Here is a 20576-nt window from a genome sequence, read left to right as displayed (position 1 = left end):
GCTAAGAAAATAAAATCCAGAGGTGAGAGCTCTGCATTGTATATGTCTCTGAATGCTGGCTTTTAGGAAACACTAGTAGCTCTACTGAAGGGTTTGGTCTCTGCTTCTCTGCTCACATGTTGAATTACAAAGAGACCCATTACAAAATGGGTCTCTGCTCTTATGTTGATGACTCCCATCCTAGCCCCAAAACCCTAGACAGATAAGAAAATATGTTTGGGGTTTTTTTTATGTGTACAAGTTTATAACCTTACTGAGTTTCTGTTGGCATGGGATTTGGGTTACTTGCTTATAATGAGTGGTTGTGCTATTTAGACTTGACGTTATTTTCCGCAGGAACTGCAAGTTTTGCATATTTAAGTGCAACTTTGTAACCTCATGTTCTCCACAGTGGAATCCAACTCTGATGATATTCCATGATTATCAGTTTGAACAGCAGTTTTGCGCTATCACTTCTGTTTGACTGAAATCAGCTTCTACGGTGAGTGAAAGATTGATAGAAGGATATTTATTCCAGTCCAATTCACTGGAAGTTAATTTGAACAGATATCAGAACATACATCTTTATTCCCTTTGACTCAAATCTCCACGTTATGGTGCTGCCTTTTTCATGTTTCTCATTTGCAGGTAAACCATTATTTTTAGATTGACATTTTCTAACGAATGAATATTGGCTTATCTGACTGCTTCGCTTTGCTAGATACTGCTGTGCACAACAGTGAATTAAGAAACAAGAAAGCTACAAAGGTAGTTTTATACCTTAAAAAAACAACACATTCCCCGATTTTTCTTCCTGCATTAATGCTTATTTGTACTTTTAAGTCTACACTAGATATGTAGAACTTGAGAACATCTTAAGACTTTCCATGCATATCCCTCTTCATGATTCCTTCCCCTTGAATACCATTTCATAAGCTGTGTATTGCATGTCTGAAGCTTTCAAAGCACTTTGCAGACATATAATCCTTTCTTGCCTCTGTGACAGAAGTAGTATTAACATGGGAAACTGAGGCAGAAACTTGCCTAAGGTCAAACAACAAATCAGTAAAAGAACTTAAAGCTCCTGTTCTTGACTCAAAGACCTATGTGTTCTCTGAGTGGATCACAGTATCTTCCAAAATAGCTTCCCTTCCTCCACCCTTAAAAATTCATGCTCTGTTTTTTGTCAATAGCAGCCTGTGTCTGTAGAAAAACAAAACAAAACAGTGCAGCTGGGGGCTGAAACATTACTTTAGACAGCTGTACCTTATTCCTAACTATTGCTACAGTTTGATGGTATTTTGCTCGAAGACACACCCATTGGATCGCAGGTAAAAGCAGTGTCTGTGACCCAGATACTGATTTCAGAATGCTCCAGCTAAGGGCCATGGGCCAAGCTGAGACCTTTGCAACAGCCACAATGGGCCAGTGGGAACAAATGTCTGTGGGCAGTCGGGCCCATTAAAACCACCGAGGGAACTGTGGAAAGGCACTGACTGGGCAGTTTGTGACAAAAAGGACAAAGAAGTGTTGCTGTTAGAGAGGACTCAGTGCGTGAAATTTCTTAAGTCAGTGATTGCCAAGAGTATTTAGTGCTAATCTCTTAATGCTAGAAAAGTGTAGCTGCAGTGCTTCTCCCCCAGTAAACAATAGGACCCAGATTGCCCTCCTGAGGCCTCTATCCTTTTATTGCAGCCCACACAGACAGCTCATCTGAGAAGGCACGTTGAGTTCGTAGAGCAAACTCTCTGAACCAGTCTGAACCAGTTCAAATATCACATATGGTTGTTTTGCTTCTGCAGACTTCCTTGTTAGTCCTTGGAGGCTGGGGCTGGCATTTACTTAGCAATAGCTCATGCTGTCAGATTGAAGGGGGAGGGGAAAGCCTCTCCTTGAACATGTCAGCAGGGGGATGCAACAGCGCAGTCAGATATTTCTATCGCTCCACACTGACTCCTTTGTAGTGACTGTCTCTGTCTTGATTTTTGGTTATACTCGGCTCAGTTTCATAAACTCAACATCTGATCCTTTTGTTGCAGCCCTGATTTTTTTTTTTTTTTTTTTTTTTTTTGTTCAGATTGTTTCTAGGTTAGGAATAAAATGTATTTGTTTCTGACTCCTACATCATCGCTTACAGAAGGCTTTTTACAGGTGAGACCCACAGTTGTTTTCATGATCCAGACAGAGACAACAAAGGAGTAAAAAGACCTGCTTTTGTTGGAGTTGCAAATACTTAATAGTGTTTAGCAACATTTGGTGCTTACAGTTTTTTAACCTTTAGCACAAATTGCTCTAATATCCTGTTTATGGTGGATGAGGCCTCAGAATGTACTATCATCATTCTCGGGCATCGCAGTTTATGAAGGAAGCAGAAAATGGTTTAGAAAAACTAGTTTTGAGAAAAAATTGTAAGAATTATCTTGGTTTGCCTAGAAAGAAGAAAGGGGAAGTTATGGGAACATGACACATGCTTTGTTACAAGGCGGGAAATGTGAACTTCTCCCATTTTAAGCAATCCATGTTAATTTGGCTAGGAAAGAATACTTAGATTAGAAAACTGATTTTGCTTACTCCCCCCCAGTATCTCATGTAGTAAGATTAAGTAATAAAGCGTGTTTGTTCTTTCATAGGAGGTTAGATGAACTTTTGCCCAGGAAGATCTGAACATACTTGGCTGTGGCCAGAGAAGGAGGGTGGGTTTGATGGTTTCTTGCAGAGTCCTTCCAGAGCTATACATCTGCAGTTGCCTCCCTTTGCACAGCATGCTGTGCTATGTGTTAGCATCCTTTTATTTTTCTTCTTTAAGAAAAGTCCATACACTTTGAATTTTTCCACAGGTGAAAAAGTAGAACAAATAAGACGGAGCAGTTGACAGACAGAAGAGAGAAAAAGCAGACATTGTTCATTCTGGAACCTGTATCAAGTAAACAGCTGAAAGGTACCAGCTCACAGCTGAAACTGGTTCACACTGAGTTTAGGGAGGATGCTTAACATCCTCATCCCTAAAAATAGTGTATATATTCTCCTGTGAAGTGTTTGTGGATGTGTTGTGGTACATGTATGTGTATATACCTACAGATTTCTACATGTAAACTATGTGAGGATGTGGTTGCAGAGCTATTAGCTTACTTACAGTTTGGGTAGTAACTTTAAAATCAAGTCCTAGTAAGTAATGTCAGGTTAATCTCTAAAAGGGTAGCAAGAAGAGCAAACCCATTTCCAAACAGCAGAAAGAGCAATTGAGTCTGCCTTTGACAGCTGCCACCTGGCATCCTATTAAACTGCCAGGCATAAATCTTCCCTCATCCTGGAGAAAGCTAGAGATGAAAGAGAAAAAATTATGCTTAGAAGTCAGTCGTGGAAAAGACTTTGATCTTTACCATTAAAATTATCTTTTTTTGCATTTCTCCCAGATTTCCCATTGTCCTTCTGTGGACTAGAAACTCAAAATTGTTTGCTGGAACTTGGCTGGGTGTAACGAGAAGTGCAAATTTATCTTGTTACATAACAGGAGAAAGAGCTGGGAAGGTCTGAGGTTTGTTTCCACAGAGATTACTGCCCAACCCGCAGTTCTTGGATCAGTACATACAGGAGGAGGTGCTTTCTGTGCAAGATGGCATGGAAGTGTTAGTTAGTCTTGTGAAATGAGCTAAAAGAAATTAATTGTACAGGTTGGTAGCCCTCTGCAAACTCTTTTAGACAGGATGTGCCTCTGGATGCATGTGTGGCCCTGTAGCTTCTGACTGAATGGAATTTGTCCCATGAAATCTCTTTTGAAGAGCTATTACAAGCAGAAGGCCTGATTCAATAGCCCTTATTAAAAATTCTTGCTTACTCCAGTTAGCCTTGCTTTCACAGAGAGTAACTGGAGAGAATAAGGAATGTAGTAACCGAGTGTCTGTGCAGACAATGAGCATAACACCATAAAGCAGACATCATAGCTGGTGATGTTGGTCAGGACTGACACATACTGGTTGGTTTTTTTTACAACCTGGCTGCAGTTTTTTTATCTGACATTATTAAACTAAGTTTAGTGTAGTGGTAAATCATATTGTTAAAGTGTGAATCACACACTAAGGCTTATGGTTTCGTGTTCAGTGGTAGTGCTGCTTAATTGACCTGTTTTCCTCATTACCCCTGTCATGCTGGTACATCTGCTTTTTTGTGACTCCAGTGTGGGTGGACTGGATGCAGCAGGCGACCTGGCTGTAAAGGGTTAAAGTGTGCGTGACCTGGTCAGAAGAGGGCAAAAGTTGTCTTGGATCAGTGCCTTAAGCCTGCTAGTCACACAAGTACCTGTAGCAGCCTGATTGAGAGTGCTGCCAGGATGGAAACATCTGGGAGTGGAAGGGAAGGACAGCTGCTCCAGCCAGTGCTGCCCCAAAAAGATATTCATCACACAGACAATACAACACGCAGCTTCCTGGCATAGAAATACTTTTCATGCATTCAATGGTTTCCATGTGATTTCAAAGCATTTTAAAAGAAGGGAACTTCCCTGTCCTCTTCTGAGAAGGAAGGTTTGATTGTACCTCATGTCACAGAACAGGAGGGAAAACGCAAAGAAGTGAAGCAGGCAGATTGGCCAAGGTCAGACAGAACTCTGGGGGAAAGCCAGAAATAGCACCTTGTGCTGCAGGCCTGAGCCTTGGCTACAAACCCATCAGTTGGCCCAGGCCACCTTCGAGAGCTCGCTGTCGAACAGCACCAAGTAGTCAGCTGCTTGTTTTTCACTGGTGTAAAACAGAAACTTTGCCGATGACTCCAGATGCTTGTGTACAGTCACCGGCACGGCAGCATCTGAATACCTCTGCCTGTTTGGAAACAGAAGCGTCTGTTCTAACCCATCTGAAATGCCTGCAGAGAGGCTTTATCACGGTGGCTGGATGCCTGCGATATAATTACTCTAAAGCGTTTTCAGGCTGTTTATCTTGCTTTTCTACAAGCAGGCGCAGCTCATAGCATACGTGGAGTCAAAGGAAAGCCATCGATTAGCCAGAGGTGAGAAGTGTAAACCTTTAACCTGGGGTAGCAGTGGGGACCCCCACGCCCCGTCTCTCTTCTGGGGAGCTCAGGGAACCCACAGGGAGAAGCAGGGCAGGAGAATTGAGCCCTGCGTGGTGGCTCTCTAGGGGAGGCAGCGATTTTAGGTCCCTGAAGACAAACGCTTTCCCTGCCGCAGTCCGCGGTTCAAGCCCGTTCCGTGCCGGGACTCTCCTCTCCTGGCCCTGCGGCGGGAGGGGACGGGCCCGGGACGCGTCCCCCGGCTCCTCCCGACCCAAACGGCCCCCGCCGAGCCGAGCCCCCATCGCCGCGCCCGCTCCCGGCGCTCCGGCCCCTCTGCCGGCCCACAGAGCCGGGGCAGGTTCCCGGCTGCCCCGAGCCCAGCCCAGCCCCGCCGCGGCCGCCCCTTTCCCTCCCGGGGCTCCCCGGCGGGGCCGGGACCCGCCCGGGGGCGGGCGGCGGCAGCGTTAGGACCCGGCGGCGGCTGCGGGGCGGGGGGGTGGTGGTGTGTGTGTGGGGGGGGGGGTGTGAAGCGCAGCCCGGCGGTTGTTTACCGGGGAGGGGAGAGCCGGGGCAGGTCTCGCCGCGGCGCCGAGCGGAGCCGAGCTGCGCGGCCGGGCTGGCGGCGGCTCCTCGCCCTCCGCGCCGAGGATGCTGCGCGGGGGCCCGCGGCGGGCGGCGGCGCTGGGCGCTGTGCTGCTGGGCTCGCTGCTGCTGGCGGCCGCCCGGGGCGCCGAGGGTGAGTGCCGGGGGGCCCGGCCCGGCTTTGTTGTGGGGGACAAAGGCCGGTCTCGGGGGGGTGGGGGGAGTGGGGGGGGGACGCGCTGGGGGGCGGCCCGGCGGGGGGGGGGGGGGGGGGGGGATGTGGGGGGCTGCTCGGCCCGCCCTCCCGGCTCGGCCGCGTCTCCCCGCAGCGTGCCCCCGCGGCAACGGCGCGTCCTACCGCGGAAGCCGGCGGGCGGTGCGGGGCGGCCCCGGGGCCGCGCTGCCGGCAGGTGGGCCCGGGGCCGGCGCGGGAGCGGGGGGCGCCGGGGGAGCGGGGCGCTGACGGCCCGCTGCCCACCCCCCACCCCCACTCCCCCGCAGCCGCCGAGGACCGCAGCAGCTGCGGGAACCCGGACGGCGCCGCCGCGCCCTGGTGCTATGGCCGAGGCGCCGCCGGGGTCCCCGAGCGGAGACCCTGCGACATCGCCCCGGGCGCGGGGAGGAGCGGACCCCGCCGCCCCCCCTCCCCGGTCCCGGGGCATTGCCCTCCCCGGCCCCCCTCCTGCCGCCGGGGGCTGCGTTCGTCACCAGGGTGGGGTCCCCCCCCTCCCAGCACACAAACAGCCCCGGCCTATGGCAGCACCCGCCGCCCCCACCCCCGGGAACGGCGTGTACCCGGGGCTCCCCCCTAGCCCTCCCCTGTGCGAGCACATCTGCCTCCCAGCTGTGCCTTGCTCCGCCCCTGGAGCGTTCCCACGGGGGCCAGAAATGGCTTGTGCAAAGCCTGCAGCGTGTGCCCCCCCCATTTCACTAGTCCCTGTAGGGCTCTCAGCCGTGCTGCAGAAGGCGGAGGTCCGGGCATCTGGGCACTGCAGAGCTGTTGGCAGACCATTGCTGGGGCACGTTACTCTGTCTGAACAAGTGTCTTGCTGCTGAACGAGCGCCAGGGTGAATTTGGGTACAGGTGGGGGGAAAGAACTTGGAGAAAATGAGAATTGAAGGGAGGAGAGTAAGGAACAGAAAACCCCAAACACTGCATTCATCCTGGGTAGTTGGGGGGGAAACAGTTTGCCAAGAGAAGAACTGTAGCTGAAGCCAGTCTAAGGGAGAGGAGATGTTGGTATAGACTGAGACCAAAGTAACCACTCAGGTTTTTTGAACTGTTTGCTTATTTCTGAGCCCCTCAAGAGTTATGCACTCCACTGTCCCTCGGGGTTGTTATCCTTGCATGTAAACACGCTCCCCCACACATCCACTTTGTTTTCTTCACTTTGTTTTTTTGCCTGCTTTTCCCTAAAGATAAAGCAAAATAAATGTTCTCCTGCCAAGACCCTTACTCAAAACAGTCCTGCAGCTTTGGGATCAGGAGAGTTACCCGGCCTTTCAGCCAGTACACCGTTTGCATGTTTAAGGGGGTTGGCTATTTTTGTGTTTCAGAGTGAGCACCTTTTTATTGTAGTCATGTCCTGCAGCTCCCCTTAGTTCAGCTTGTCTGGCTGACCTGATGTAAAGTCACTGTGCAGTGCAGGAGACCCTGAATTCCTATCTCTAACTCCCCTTCTGTACTTCCATTTCACATTCCACTGAGGACTCAAAATGGCTGCAGATAGAAAATCCACATGGAGTTGCTCCCAGCTGTGGGGTGAGATCCAGGTGGAGAGAGTTTTCAGGTGTGGATGCATACTGTGCATAGTATTTCCAAAAAGTGGGGGGTTTTTGTTTAGGACAGGTAATAGATACCTACTTTCCACTGTCATAGCTTTTACTGTGCTACAGCTTCCATTTTACCTGTGTCATGGAAGAAGGAGCTACCTTGAAAATCTTTCAATGCTGTTGATAAAAAATCCACAGTGTTGGGAAGGAGTCTGTGCTATGAGTGTCCATCCTTACACACCTTTGTTTGGGCTCTGGCTGAGGAGGAGCTTGCTGTACTTACACTAGTCAGTGGCTGTGCTCCCCAAAGTGTTGCTCCGACTTAGCCTGTCCATCACATAAAAGGAGTTTGCAACACGGCTGCAAAGAGGGGCTGGGTAAGAAGAATGTCCCCAGGTTGTTTTCACACCTGCTGGAGTCTCCTTCTGTCAAGCCTTCCTGTGTCAGGAAGATTGAGGCAGAAGAGAGATAAGTAGACTCCTGGGAGATTTGGGATGGAGAGTCTCATAATCTCGTTCATGTCTGTTCAGCATGATTGAAGCTGCAGCCTGTATATCGATCTGTACACCAAATGAAGTCATCGTGCATCTCCTGGACTCATGCCCTGAAACCTGGGTTTCGTTTTGCTGTCTGACTTCTGTCTCATCTGTGGTGGTGCCTTGCACTCTTACTTCAATAGGTTCATGTCAAAGGAAAGTGGGGGGAGGAGTACACTTCTTGTCTGCCTTGGTAGGATTTCTGGCAGCAACTTAAGAGAGGACGAGTGTGTGTCAGCATACTTCGCAGGCGGTTCAGTGAGACCAGTCTAAATCTGTCCCACTCACAAGGCTCGCGTTGTTTTGAATTGGTATTTTTAATGTCTCTTTTCTCCTCTCAACAGATGCCACAGCTGCCACAGCCCCAATCCCTACAGCAGAAGTTGGTACTTCTCAGGAGGTTGACCAGGTGTTTGAACCAGCCGATACCTTGCCCTCCCGGAGCGAGGCAGCCGCTGTGCAGCCCGTCATTGGGATCAGTCAGAGAGTGCAGATGAACTCCAAAGACAAGAAGGACTTAGGGACCCTAGGTACAAACCCAGGATCATGTGAGGGATCCATTCCTGTAATTCTGGCAGGACAGATTTGTTTTGAGGCTCTGAAAGCAATGCTATAGCTGGATCTACTGCCTCTTGATTTTACCCCCTTTCCTTTCTCTCTTCACAGGGTATGTGCTGGGGCTGATCATGATGGTGATAATCATCGCCATCGGAGCCGGCATTGTCCTGGGATACATCTATAAGAGGTCAGTGGCTGTTCTCCTTTGTCTAAAAGCTGGTGTAGGCATGAAGCAACGTATATAGAGCAGGAATGTCTGAGCACCTGCAGACCCAACCAGATCCCCATGAAAAGGCAGATAGAAGCCTGTGTTTTGATACAGCACATTGTGCAAGAGTTTCACTTGTTGCACTGAGGAGAGAACTGTGTAAGAGTTAATCCCATGCTTCTCCATTTCACCTATCAGTGTGGTATTCTGTCCCATTTAAAGTTTCAAATGACCTTCTATATTTTTTGGTTTTGTGTGTGCACATGCACCTTGGTGTGGCTTTCTCAGATGCATCCAGGGGAGCTGAATTTTAAGTAAGAGCTGGAGAGAGGAAATCCCGGGTGCCCTCACAGAAAGTTTCTTTTGTGATCGGAAAAAGAACAATCCTTCCAGCAGGCCACCTGTTCCCCTGGTTTCTCTAGCCTAGCTAGCTTTAGAAGAAAAACAATTGGCAAATTCTCTGCCACTCATGCATTATATCCTATGAAACTGAATATCAGGTAGGACTTTTTTTTATCAGACAAAGTTAATTTTACCAAAGCTCCTGTATACTCTTAAGGTCTGTTTTGATTCACCCTTAAGTTATGACTTGTTCGGCCATTTCATGGTGTTGGACAGAAACGTTTCTGTCGCTCAGCATTTTTTGAGGTTAGTGGTAATAGCAAGCAGCTTAGTTGTAAGAGACAGGGCAGGATGAACAAACAGCAGTGAATGTCGCTGCAGCAAATGAAGGCCCAGGCTCCCTCCTCTGGGAGGGTTTGTTCTGTATTTTGGCTGTTTGACAGCAGTCTGACACAAGCAAGCAGAAGGAGCCCTTTCCCAAGCTGGGACATGTCCTTATGTAAGTGTTTATAATAAATGCCGACAGAAAAAAAACAGAGGGAGGAGTGTTACATAAGGGGCAAAACACAGAGCGCTGCTTGTCGAGGAATCTGATTTGAGGTGTCACTTCAGAGAATGCTGTCTCGTGTGCTGCCAGGAACGACAGCCACTGCTGCACGCTTGTAGGCAGCTTTGAAAAGCAGCCAAAATGCTTATGTGCTGACAGGAAACCCCAGCAGCTCTGCCTGGTTGGGATCACGAGCCCCAGGAGGAGTGAGTGGTGCCTGTCCCACCTCACTCCTGTCTTGAGCAGGAGGAAGCAACAGACCAATGTTGCACTTTGTGCAAATGCAGCTTTGCTTCTGCAATCCCAGAGAGCTCACAGCAGGGCTGCAGCGCAGGTTTACTGTCGCTCTCTCCTGCCTTGCTCTCAAAATTGCATGTGCAAGCTGGCAGGTTTGGGTAGGTGTGGTGAGAAACCTTTAATGGGTTTAGTAGCTTTTGGTATACATAGCTTTTCTGGAGACAACATGCTATTAATGCCATCCATTTTTAAAGCAAGGCAGTTCTTCCTCAGTACAAATTACAGAGGTGTCGCCTCCCTTAGCAACAGGCTGAAGACTGAAGTAGGTTTGGGGAGCCGGTTGTGGTATTAAGCTGTTAGCTGCAGCAGCAGAAGGCAGGGCCAGCTCTGAAATAAGCTCTAATACTTTCAGGAATGGCTTGATTTGCTACAGAGGTTGGTTTGCTGCAACAAAAGGCAGAATCCGTCACCACCTCTGGTATTTGTTCCTGTCAGATGAAGCAGGTTACAGAAGCTCTTCTCCACAGGAGTGGGCTCTGCGCTGTCTCACTGCTCCTCTGGGCCTGCCCCAGGCAGTGCTGTGGGACTGTAAGGTGTAAGGAAACCTTTGTCAGCTCCATGGTTTGCAGGAGAAGCCTGGCTTTACAGGCATCATTTAGCAGTAGCAATGCCAGTGAATAAGGCAGTTTATGAGGGAGGGACAGGCTTCAGTTGGCTGCTTGTCTTTTAAAGATGCTCAGATAGGGTCCTCTGCTTACAGTAAGTGTTTCTGGCCCTTTGTATGTAGCTGAAACATCTGTTTGTTAAGAGCAGAGTCCCTTCTTTTCTACTGTATCACCTTTATTGAGACTAACTCCAAGCAGTGGCGCTCACCCCATGCACATCACATATATGTTTTGGTTTTTCTTAATCTAGGGGGAAAGACCTAAAGGAAAAGCATGAACAGAAAGTTTATGAGCGTGAAATGCAGCGCATCACACTCCCACTCTCAGCCTTCACCAATCCTGCCTGTGAGCTTGTGGACGAGAACACAATTGTGGTGCACACCAACCAGACGCCTGTGGAGGACACGCACGACGGCGGCGGCCCGCTCATGGGGCAGGCGGGTACTCCTGGTGCCTGAGCAGCTCGGGCAGGAGCGATACAGGCTGAGCAAAGCCTCCAGCTTCCTACTGTGAGTGCAGGGGTTGCGTGTGTTCATTTCTAATTTGTTTTCTTTTTGATGAAAGCCAGATGAAGATGATGCAGAGGGACAGAACAATGGGCTATTCATCATGATCTGTTCGAGGGGCACCATTCAGCGCATGACCAGCTGGGGACTGGTGTGGTGGACCCTGCTGCTTCCTCCCACCTATCTCCATGGTGTGCCAAGGAGCTGGGGGGGAAGATGGGCCAGGCTCACAACTGGCCACAGATCCCATAGCCCGGAGCGTGGTCTCGGCTTCCTCTTTTTCCGTTCCTTTCCTATTTAACGGTGTGCACTGTTACTTAAGTTTCAGCCTGGAACCCCAGGAGGGAGCAGTACTGCAGGGACTGAGGGGAGCTTCACGTCAGACTTAGCTAGGTAATTACACTCTGATTATAGTTCCTGCCTTTTTGCTTTAGTGGCTGAGAGCTGGAGAGACTGTCCAGAATCCTGCTACTGGATCAGTTTTTTTTCCAAGGATGACTTTATTTGAGGGATGGCTTTGGCCAGGAGCAGTATGTTTAGCCCCAGTGACAATTTGGAAAAGCTCTTCTCAAGCTCTTAACAAATCCAGGTCTTCCAGGGCTGAGGCCACATCTCCATTCCCCTGTGGTGCTACATGCACAGCCACAGTTGTAGGTGTCCAGGTGGTCCGTGCCTCCTGCTCACTTACACAGATCAGGAGACCAAAGGCCAGCGTTAAGATAGTTGTGAAGAAACAAACTGCCCTTCAGATACCTACAGCAGGTTGAGCACTGAGGATATATAACATCCTCTTCCGAATTCCCTTGGCTTTCTACAGAGCCAGCTGTGGGCAGCGTGGCCAAGCCAGCTGCGGAGGTCACCCTGACCACAACGCAGCAGCTCTCACTCTAAGGGCAGGACAGGGCAGCTGCTCTTGCAAGATCCCCAAGTTACGGTATGGTTCCTGGCCCAGCCCCCTTCACACACACTCAGCTTGTGCAGCAAGACTACTTTCCTTGCTTACAGAGCCCGGCCCTAACACAGAGGTTTTGTAACAACTTTTATTAGCATTTCAGGGGGTTTGGAAGGGATGGTTGCTGCAGTGTCTCCCAGATGGCACCAAGACAAGGCCAGTTCAGGGAAACATCCATCCCCGACTTGGGGGATTCAAGCCATTCAAGTAAGTTTTCTAGCCATCTGCTTTATAGCTGTGGGCCTAACAGGGAGCAGCACTTGGCAGCAGGGGTTTTAGTGTTAATGTTTGATTCAGAAAAGGGAAATGTTTTATTTTTAAATGCCTTTGAATACCATTTCTTTGTAAAATGTTTTAAATACCTCATTATGAGAAGGTGCAGATTGTGCTACCTTGTATTAAAGCTCTGAAAAATGCTCTGTAGACCTGTGTGGACTGTGGCTCATCTGTACATTCCTCCTGCCCGAGCAGCATCCCGCTTGTTGCAGACTTCAGATTGAGAAGGGAAGATGCCACTTCAGTTCGCCAGGCCCAGAGGTAAATCCCTACAAGCAGTGCCTCCACTCACCAGCCCTGACAGGGGCCACGGAGCTTGTCTCCTTGCTGCCAGCACCTCGGCTGGGGCTGGGAGGCTGTTCCTGAAAAGCAGCTGTGGGCGTGGGAGCGGTGCTGACTAAGCAGGGCGGCCCCTGGGACGACGCTGGGGGTTACAGCCCCTTCCCGTGCTGACGCAGGTCAGTTCTGCTTTGGTGCCGCTCGGCAGCAGCTCCATCCCTCGGGGCCCTGCCCTGGAAAGCACGATGGAGACAGAGCACAGCAGGTTACAGGAGGCACTGACATAGTTCATGTTTTCGTTCAGTTGTTGCCTTGACAAATCCCCCTTGAACTACATATTTCAGTAAGAGGTTTCCACGAACAAGCTGTATTTTTATCCCTGGATCAGAAAAGGAAAATGGAGAGAGGCTCCATGTTCTGCTGATGCCTGTTCACCTTAAAAAAAACCCCTCCAACCACCAAAACTTGACAACTTCCATTTCCATCACTCCAGGTAAATAGTACGATAGAGCACTTGCACGGCCTTGTTGTAGTTCTGCAGATGTGGCAGAGCCCTTTAGCTCAAGAAAGGGAGTTCTAGATGATACCTCAGGTGCCGTTTTGATGTTGCCATTTTGTGACAACAATAGAAACCTGAGAAAGTTACAGCTTCCTGCTTTATGTAACAGAGGCAACAGAATCTTGGTTTTCATAGCATACATTTACTGCTTTTTAATTTAGTTAGAACGTGGAGCTGTGCAAATCACAGTTCATAAACCCCACCCACACATCACCCAGGACTCCCCCCTTCAGGTGTCCCCTCACAAACCAGCCTAGGAGGGGGAAAGAAAGGGCAAATCCTATTAACAATCCTGAATCCACTGGACCCAGTTTAGAGAGGCTCCTCCACTGACTCACAGCAAAGGGAGTCCCCAGTGTTTCTAAAACACCACTACACAGACTAAAAACAGCCCCCTCCACATACACCTTTTGTCAGGTGGTGGCTGGTCCCATGTTACTTTACATAATACTTTAAACTCATGGGTAGGGGGAGAAAATCAAAGTAACAGCAAAGACTAACACCCATTCCCCACCGTTCAATACCGAAGGGAGGGGGGGAGAAAGGAGCACACTAAAAATCCAGTTAAACCAAGATGTTTGTGAAACTTATGAGCAGGACTTGAGCCAGCTTTTTGTTCAGTTCTGCCAACCACGTGAGCTACTACAGCAGTAGCTTTCTTCCCTCTCCCACCGAGGGAGGAAGAAGAGAAGTGCTGGAAGAAAATACACCCCCACCCACCTCCCAGTGACTCCAAGCCCTTTTTTTCTCCCCAAAAGCAGGGAATGACCCTGAGGAAAGTTTCTGCTTGGAGAATCAGCTCAGGTGCTGCAGCAGCAGCTGCAAGAAGGACCTTCAAAGGGAGCAACTTGCACAGCCTGCAGGAAAGGATGAGGTAATGGCAACTGAATTACTAGTTCTCCAGCTGCCACTCCTGGGAGGATGGGACCTTCTCCAACACTTTTTTGTTCATGACAAGTCCATCCTTTAAGTAACCTTGGGCACATCCCCCTTCATCATTGTCCACGTACAAAGTCTGAGCCACTTCAGACCTTTGGCTTTCTGAAGAGCACCTTCTGCCACCCCTTCTGTCACATCATGTCCACAGGCTGAGAGCTCGAGCAGCTTCAGCACTCCAGGGATGTCCACAGCCAGTGCCTAGTGCAGTTCTACACATTCAGGTTCAAATACTTTCACCTGGGTTAAGGTTCTCGGGCAGGCAAACTCACTGTGCTGGCTCAGGGTCTGAAGATGCTCAAGTGGCTCATCTGCTGCCTGCCTTGTTCACCATCAGGAGGGGCAAGCAGAGCTCAGTCTTAGTGTTTCTAGGCAGGCTTTTGGAGGTATTCAGAGACAGAGGAGGAGAAAACCCACAAAACCAAACCAAAACAAAAATTCATACACACTTCCCCACAGACAAGGTATTTCAGGAGATCTGCCCAGTTCCTGGGGCTTTTCACTCCCTCCCCTGATGCACACTGGAGGCCAAAATCTCAGTGGGTTGATCTGGAAAACACACGCACAAACATACACACACACACACTGTCCTGGTGGGGCCTTTTGCTGGATGTCCAATTTCCCCGGCTTTCTGAGCAGGGCGTTCGGTGGGAGAAGCAGGTCCAGAAGTGCTGCTGGTCCTTGCCCAGGAGTTTCCTACAGCAATTCCCTCCCTGGCAGTCAGGCCAGGGTGGCTTCACAGCTTGCAGCCAAGTTCTAAGGCACCACAGTAAAGAAGCCTGAAAAGGCCAGAGAAACATTTCTCAAGCCAGAAAAATAGTGTTGAGCAGCTTTCCTAGGTGCAGTTGGCAGGAAACAGCCCTTTTTGCTTCTGAAACACACCAGAAATCCACAGTGAATCAGGATGTCCAAGAGGAGGGGTGTTGGGTGGGGAGAGAGAGGCAATGCAGCAAACGCACAGCGTGGTGCCCCATTAATGCCCTGGAAGTGGCTGAAGTGCATCTCCCTCCCTGTCCCGCATCTCAGCTCCAACAGAAGTGGTGCAGGCAGCAGGATGAGCTGACTAGGTTGTGTTTTCAGGTAGCTTGTCACGGTTCAGTCCATACTGCACACTCACGTTGTGGTCCAGCTCCTCCAGCTCAGATGGAAGGGGGATGGCAAGTTCTCCCAGGTAAAGAGAGAGAGCTTCAAAGGAGTCTTCCAGCTTGGAAAAAGGGGGCCTAGAAGCAGCAGTGAGGAAATGTGAGTGGGAAGGAGGAAGCAGAACAGCATCTGGCAAGGCTGAACCAGCTGTCCATCCGTGCCCCTGTCTCATGCACAGAGGTGTGAGCAGGGTCATGATCCCTCCCCATTCAGCTTCTGCGACAGCAAAGATCCCATCTGTCTGGGCTACCTGTTTTTACAGCTGATAGCCACGGAGGTCCGGCTCTTTTGGAGCCCACCTGGCATCAACACTAGTTTGAAGCTACAAGTTTCACAACTGAAATCAAACAAAGTATTCGCCTTCCAGAGCTGCTGCCAAGGTCTGCCCCTACTTTTTGTACATGAGAAACCCCGAACAATCACTCCTCCTTTACCCTCTGCGTCTCGGAAATTGTTTCAGAGACCTCCACTATATACAGCAGTCTGTCTCCCAAGCTGATGAGTCTTTAGCCTCTCCTCACGTGGAAGCCGTTGAGCATTCCCACAGAAGGCTGGAATACAGCCCTCTTCCACCCTCTGTGCAGCAATCCTTCCACTAAGGGAATACAGACACATCCTCCAGGCTTACAAAGAGGAGTCCTGCAGACCCCAAACCTACCTGCTCTCTGGTTCCAGTCTGCAGCAAATAGCAGCCAGAGGGAAAAAGGCTGGAGGACAGTCAGCAGGAACAAACTTCTCCCAGAACAGCTTGACATTAAGGCCAAAATCCAATGTGCGTGGGAGACAGTCCGGGTCAGCATAAACCTGGCCTATGATCTAGGGAAAAATGGGAGGAGCACTTAAGTACAGCAACAGTTCCAGAGTTTTAACAGATAGGGAACTTCAGCATCAGGCAGGGGCTCCTTCAAAGTATCAGGGTGAAATGGAAAGAGCAGAAACACTGTTCCTGCTTTCCAGTTGGGCTAACTGCGCAAAAGAGTGAGGCAGGGCACAGCACACAAACTTCACATGAAGCTTTTTCAGGACCTGGTGACGTGGCTGCTGTTGTGAGGGAAGGCCCAGATGCCTTCTCTTTCTCCCCAGGGTCTCTGCTAGAAGATACAGGACGATGTGCACCTCCCAGAGAGCTTGACAGTGTCTCTCTGCTGGGTCAGCTACTGTGCTGTACGCTGCTGGGGATGATGCAGGCCCTCCTGAGCGCAGGTAATCAACACAACCTGCGTCACCATCTCATCTCTCCCCTCTCACACAATCTTACCACACCACCAGCAAAGCTCCCCTGTCTATAGAGCCTGTCCTAAACGATGCTGTGAAGTCAACGGCACCACAAATTCTGAGTTGCTCTGTTCCTGGCAGATTCAACCCCACCCACAGCAGGAGGGTCAGAGCAGAACAACCATCACCCATGCCCAGGAGGTTGCAGGGAGAGGAAAGGGCTGGGTGAACAGAGAGAAGCCCTGCCCCAGCACTTGGCAGTCCCAGCGCTCACCACCTCCAGCACTAGGGCACTCAAAGTGTCATAAGAGGGAAGGAACCCACAGCGGAGAGCTGTGGGGTGATCTGGACTCAGACAAGGTCAATGTCAATACAAACTCTCACATGGGGAAGAGTATTAGGTTTAAAGCCTCATCGGGTATCACAAAAAGGGTGTTATTTATAACCACCCAGGCTTTTCTATGCCAATAACTCAGCAGGACAACCACATCCTGTAACTAGACAGTGGAACACCCATTATGTATTTTGGCAGGGTTATTTCCTTATCTGTTTGAGTGTGTATCTTCCTTTTTTTAGCATCTTTATTTTGGTGACAAGGAAAATGTTCATATGCTACTACCCCTTTATTTGTCTTTTTTCTAGATGAAACAATTGTTTTAATCCTGCACACAGTTTTTTCAAGTTCCTAAATCTATCACTCACAACCACAACATTCTCTGAGAGGAGGGCCCAGTGTAAACAGAGCTCCAGATGAGACCACAAAGATTTATGCACAGATATTTTCTTTGTCCCCTTCATCCAAACACTGAAGATGAAACTGTGCTGGTCTCCCCTGGTGTTCCTGTAACTGCTGTGTTATCCGTACACATAACACCCCACCTTTTATCTGTATTTCCACTGTCTTACACACCTTTCAAACTGAAAATACCTTGCAGCTTTTCAGTGGTCCTCTCCAGACAGAAAAGCCTGATACAACAGTAAGACTCTGCATTGGCTCAAAGAATCTAAGCCAACAGACTTCAGGGTGCGAGCTTCATTAATCGACCTGCAAAGAGTTTCAGCTTCCCCTTCTTTGAAGTGAAGTGCCATCCCCAGTGGAGGCCCTGAATTTGCTGAGATTATAGAGCTGACTTTTCTTTTAATGAGGCAGTAGAAAAAAGTATCACAGTTTTAGGGAATATGCCTACTTTCGAATGGATACCAGGGCTCAATCAGAACTTGATAGATTTTTTTACAGCTTCTCTCAGTCCAGGAGGAACGTCTGTATTTCTTTCAGTCCAGGAATAAACTCTCTGAGACCAAAAAGTTAAAGACAGTTACCTTCCTTGAGGGAATAGAGGCAGGCTAAGCTTGTACTCCCAGCCTAATTCACTGTGCAGTTAGGTCACAGACTGCACACTTGGACACGGAGAACTGGCTGATACAGCATGTGCAAGGAGATGGCAGTGGGGAAGAAGTCCATTAAAGATGCCATATAATGTCCTGGTCTTACCTCACAGAGAACAATCCCAAATGAAAAGATGTCCACTGTCTCATCATAGCTCTGTCCTGCAGGAAACACAAGACATGCTCAGCTCCATGAGAGGCAGTTCCCCATCCAGCTATTCCAGGAGCTGCCAGTCCAAAGCTTAACTAAGCCTATTTCCTGGAAGGCCCCAAAACAGGAGACAAAGCAAGGCTTAAATCTGAGCAGGGTCCGTTGCTCCAAGATATGGAAACCAACTGCAATCTTCCTATACATTGCCATCACATACTTTAACCCTGCTTCTTTCTTCTACAGGGGAATTACAGGACAACAGAGGGAAGCCTTGTGTATCAGGGATCTGAGCAAATGCTAAGGATAACTACGGAAAACTTCTGCCCATTCCCATCGACTGCTGTTCTAGTGCATCTCTACAGTGCACCGAGTCAGTATTCAGCCTCCCCAGCAGCCAGCGAGTGCCCAGTCCCTGCTGCAGTGACTGCAGAGATAATAAATTACACACTGGCAGCACTTTGAATCTGGGAAAGCAGACTGGCTCCAGCACGCCATTCTCTGCTTACAGACACGCCCCTCCCAAGCCAGTATCTGGTAAACAGCCTTGCTTTCAGAGGTGATGTCAGACTACGCTCTTGCTGTTCTCTGACAAATGCCAGGTCTGAGACAGGCTCTGAGAAGCAGCCTGACTCCAGTAGGGCCTGCAGGCCTTGAGAGAAGGAAAACAGAACAGCACACAAGAAAGCAACATGGAGAAGACTTGAGCTGGGAGAGAGGAGCCCAGTCCTCCCTTCGCTGGTGGGCTTGTTGGACAACACTGATATCACAGTTGGCCAAACTGCCCAACCTGGTCAGACAAACCTGCTCATTAGGAGAAAATTGTACCCATTGTATTTTCACCCTTACCTCAACTCCTACAGGGGACATAGTTCATCCTTAATGCAACTGAGGGCTGCTGCCAAAAACCAGATTTCCCTGCACTTTGACAACTCCCACCCCAGTCCTGAGGCTTCAGCAAACCTGGCAGCAAATGGCTTCTTGGATCTACCCAACAGCACACATAAGCCTCATCCTGGAGTTTAATGATTCTCTGTCTCAAGGGGCAGTTCCAAAGCACTATAGGGGCTTTGCACTAAAGAGGCTATAACAGAAATTGATCTCAGGTTCAGTCTTATTTCAGGCTTCTTTTGTCTTCCCTGTTATCTGGATCATAGCAAGCTTAGGTCAGCTGCCCTCCTGAAGAATCCTGCTGTCAAGCCAGAGACGTTACCTCGGCTGGTACAAAGGCTTATCAGGTCAGGTACTGCAAGAGAAGTGCAGCTAGGGTACCTGTGTGTATAAATAAGCTTGCATATTAGCAGGGCTAAAACCACAGGCTCTAGTAGGTTTGGTTGTTACTAGGGCCCAGAAGCTTTCAGTAATCCTATCATCCCTAGACCCTGTCACAGGCTGTCTCCTCACCTGCGCCCTGGTATCAGTATCTTACCATTCAGCATCTCTGGGGCCATCCAGTACGGGTTGCCAACCACCGTGTAGCGCTTCTTCCTGTCACTCTTGCGTAGGGTTCGTTTCTTAGCAGATGGCTTCTCCAAAGTGGGCTTTTTTCTTTCCTCCACAATCAGCCGAGACAGACCGAAGTCAGCCACCACCACCGTCTTATCCTACACAAGGGATTTAGTACAAGCTACTGATTCCTCTCAGCTCCTTTCAGGAGCAAAGAGGCTGCAACTCCTGTTGGCTATGCACTGTAAGGGCAACTATCAAGGTTTCCTGCAGCCAGATGACTGTAGCAAGCTGTCTAGATGGGTGTAAGACACCCAATTCACGATCCCAACTCATCATTTCCTCGTCTTATTTTCTGTGTGGTGGCTAACACGAATCCCATCAATTTGTCTACACCTGCCAGGGCAAACCTGGACCTTCCCTTTCAGACCCTCCTATTCTACCTGGCCAAGAATTAACTTAGACATTCATCCTGGGTTGTTTGAAGCCCACATGCTTATCTCATATTCCAGCCAAGTGAACAAGGGCAATGAAGCTACACAAAAATCTTGTGACCTAGCATTTCAAAAAGAGAGAGCACACACATACACGCCCCCACACACTTGTCTGAATCCTGAGTGCCAATAAAAAAAGCCATCAAGTGGTTAAAAGAACAGAAGCAGCTGTAGAGAACATTTCATAGTTGAGATAAGGAACAGAGCTGTACTAATTCTCATAATGTAACTGTGAATAATAGGAGATGCTACCACAGGAAAGGGGGTAAAAGAACAGAATGAAGAAACAGTGAAAGCTAGATCAGTCTGGAAAAATCCTACTGAAGATGAAGCGCCCTTGTTTAGGGCACTAAAAGCCTCTCTGAAATCCATTCCACTCTGACAAAAGAGGGAATATCGTGTGGAGAAAACCAAGGGAGGAAGATGACAAGGAGGAGCAGCATGCTGTGGGGAACAGAGGTGTTGCTCACCAACTTGATTAGGCAATTGTGTGAATTCAGGTCTCTGTGAATGATGCACATGGAGTGCAAGTAAGCCTGGAACAGAGGGAGAAAACTTGGTGTTAGGGGTTCCCAGGTGAGTATGTCCCTTCACATTTACAGTCCTTGACAACCAGATGCTGGTAGTCAGGCAGCATCCACCACCCCTCCTAGACCACCCTGCTGAAGCCACTAACCCTGACCCTGGGGGTTTGCTCTGGGACGAAGGGACACAGCCCGACTCACCATTCCAGAGGCAATTCCTTTGGCAAAGCTGACCTTCTGCTGCCAGGGAAACGGGTCCTGAAAGACAAGTCCTCAAA

The 20576-nt window shown here is 49.2% G+C and overlaps 2 protein-coding genes across 2 annotated transcripts in view; one reads left to right on the top strand and one right to left on the bottom strand.

Moving 5' to 3' along the window:
* The first annotated feature begins 5534 nt into the window (after nt 1–5534).
* Nucleotides 5535–12315, top strand: PIK3IP1 (phosphoinositide-3-kinase interacting protein 1). The gene is made up of 6 exons (XM_074887454.1): nt 5535–5722; nt 5898–5978; nt 6070–6180; nt 8222–8407; nt 8544–8622; nt 10685–12315. Exons 1-6 carry the CDS (start codon nt 5635–5637, stop codon nt 10890–10892), a joined length of 753 nt encoding a protein of 250 aa, XP_074743555.1. The 5' UTR covers nt 5535–5634; the 3' UTR covers nt 10893–12315.
* Nucleotides 12316–13128: 813 nt separating this feature from the next.
* Nucleotides 13129–20576, bottom strand: part of LIMK2 (LIM domain kinase 2) — a 32582-nt gene continuing 25134 nt past the window's right edge. The window contains exons 11-16 of the mRNA XM_074887761.1: nt 20500–20556; nt 20245–20310; nt 19264–19438; nt 17793–17848; nt 15744–15901; nt 13129–15162 (exon numbers count right to left, since the gene is read on the bottom strand). Of these exons, the coding sequence (XP_074743862.1) occupies nt 15006–15162; nt 15744–15901; nt 17793–17848; nt 19264–19438; nt 20245–20310; nt 20500–20556 (669 nt within the window). The 3' untranslated portion in view covers nt 13129–15005. The remainder of the gene's footprint in view (nt 15163–15743; nt 15902–17792; nt 17849–19263; nt 19439–20244; nt 20311–20499; nt 20557–20576) is intronic.

The sequence above is a fragment of the Strix uralensis genome, chromosome 17, assembly GCF_047716275.1.
Source record: "Strix uralensis isolate ZFMK-TIS-50842 chromosome 17, bStrUra1, whole genome shotgun sequence".
Lineage (NCBI taxonomy): Eukaryota > Metazoa > Chordata > Aves > Strigiformes > Strigidae > Strix > Strix uralensis.
The sequence above is the reverse complement of the archived record's forward strand: the minus strand, read 5'-3'. Positions and strand labels throughout refer to the sequence as shown.

What these genes read in the sequence shown, in the direction of transcription:
- PIK3IP1 (XM_074887454.1), top strand. Translation starts at nt 5,635, where the DNA reads ATGCTGCGCGGGGGCCCGCGGCGGGCGGCGGCGCTGGGCGCTGTGCTG. An exon ending in GGCCGCCCGGGGCGCCGAGG is followed by an intron (nt 5,723 to 5,897) that starts GTGAGTGCCGGG and finishes GTCTCCCCGCAG; the next exon opens with CGTGCCCCCGCGGCAACGGC. An exon ending in CTGGGATACATCTATAAGAG is followed by an intron (nt 8,623 to 10,684) that starts GTCAGTGGCTGT and finishes TTCTTAATCTAG; the next exon opens with GGGGAAAGACCTAAAGGAAA.